Below are 1,502 nucleotides of genomic sequence, written 5' to 3'. Positions count from 1 at the left end.
GACATAAGTCCATAGGAACATAAATACTTAAATATAAATAGCAATTAACCTTCATAAATACATTTAAATATTAAGATTTAAAAATCTGGTTTCTTGTTGTGGTCTGCATCCAAACACTTGTAATAGCTGAATGCTGACTCTACTTGTGGTGCTCCAGTTGTGGTTTTGGTTGCTGGACGTGGAAATGCAACATGACTCAGGACCCGTGACTAGAAAAGTCTTCTTCAGCAAAATACTGTTCTTTGTTTTATGGTTTTCTGCTGTAAAGGTTAAAAGATTTTGATTTGCATGTGTGTAGTTGATTCATTACATAATTAATACAGACTATTTAAAGCAATGCCTTATCAGCCAGACGTGAAACATCAAAAATGTTCAGTCATATTTCTGTAGGTAAGTACATGTTTTAGTACAGTCTAACTGAGATACTACAATTCAAACAAGCAACTGTATCAGGCAAGTAAAAACAAAGTAATCCTCAATACAATCTGCTATCAAACGTCCAACATCCAGCTTTTGACTTACTTGGAAAGGATCTTTTCAATGACCTTCTTAACCCAAGGGGCGGTGGTGTCCAGACAGATCTCCTGACCGGTGCGTTTAAGGGTTGCACTGCAGGTGAAAGAAGACAGGTGAGACAGTCAGAGATGACACCAACCAATCTGAGACAAAAACATTGTAGCTCTTCTCTACAGGACCTACAGCCTCCATTACTCTGGTTCTGTTACCTTCAAGCTGCTCTGAGCTATTTGCATGAGAGGTCAAAAGAGTGAATATGGACTAAGGCACTGGATGCCATAAAGCTGTAACTCACATGATCTCTGTGTCCTCACAGTGAGGAGAGGGAGGAAAGAGCTCCACACTCTCAATCAGTTTTCCGATCCGTCGGTGCTCCGTCTCGATGCAGCGACAGCGAGGCTCCACTCCAAGGCCTCTTAAACTCATGCCTGCAGAGAAAGAACAGGTCAAAGTCACAAAAACACAAAGGCATACAGACTGAGCTACCAGGTGAGATGATAGCTGTGAAGTATGTTATCCAAGTTAATTATTAACTCACCCTCTGACATGGTGATGATGGCAAGGAAGACCACAAAAACCACCACTGAGATTTGAGACATTTTTTTCAAAGGCTTTTAGGAGGCTTTTTCTACGGCTAAAAAACACTGTCAAGGTTTAACAGTTGCAGTTGTTGCAGTTGTAATCTTTTATGCTAGTAGAGGCGAGCAGCACTTCTTCTTCTTCCTCCTCTGTTGCCTTGAGCTTTGAATGTGGCTCTGAGCTGACAGAAGCGTCCTTTTAAAGGCTGGGGTTTGGAAGTGAGTCAAGAAGGAGTTTCTCAATTGTGAAATGGGGGAAAGTACTACAGTAAGTATGTAAGTATTCAACCTCCTGTAATTTTGAGTCCAGATAAAGGCAAACAACAAATTATTCGCAAATTACAGGGGTTGAAGTAATTTCATAAACCAATCATAGTTAGGTTCTAGTTATCAGTGTCTACAGTGGTC

At 40.5% G+C, this 1,502-nt stretch overlaps 1 protein-coding gene across 1 annotated transcript; it reads right to left on the bottom strand.

The window, feature by feature from the left end:
• Nucleotides 1-518: 518 nt before the first annotated feature.
• LOC308381637 (permeability factor 2-like) lies at nt 519-1,115 on the bottom strand (the record flags this gene model as incomplete). The annotated part of the gene is made up of 3 exons (XM_080859225.1): nt 519-609; nt 812-944; nt 1,055-1,115. 3 exons carry the CDS (start codon nt 1,113-1,115, stop codon nt 519-521), a joined length of 285 nt encoding a protein of 94 aa, XP_080715351.1.
• Between the last annotated feature and the right edge of the window lie 387 nt (nt 1,116-1,502).

Source organism: Sprattus sprattus (genome assembly GCF_963457725.1).
Source record: "Sprattus sprattus genome assembly, chromosome: 20".
In the NCBI taxonomy this organism is placed as follows: Eukaryota; Metazoa; Chordata; class Actinopteri; order Clupeiformes; family Clupeidae; genus Sprattus; species Sprattus sprattus.
This window is presented reverse-complemented; position numbering and strand designations above follow the sequence as displayed.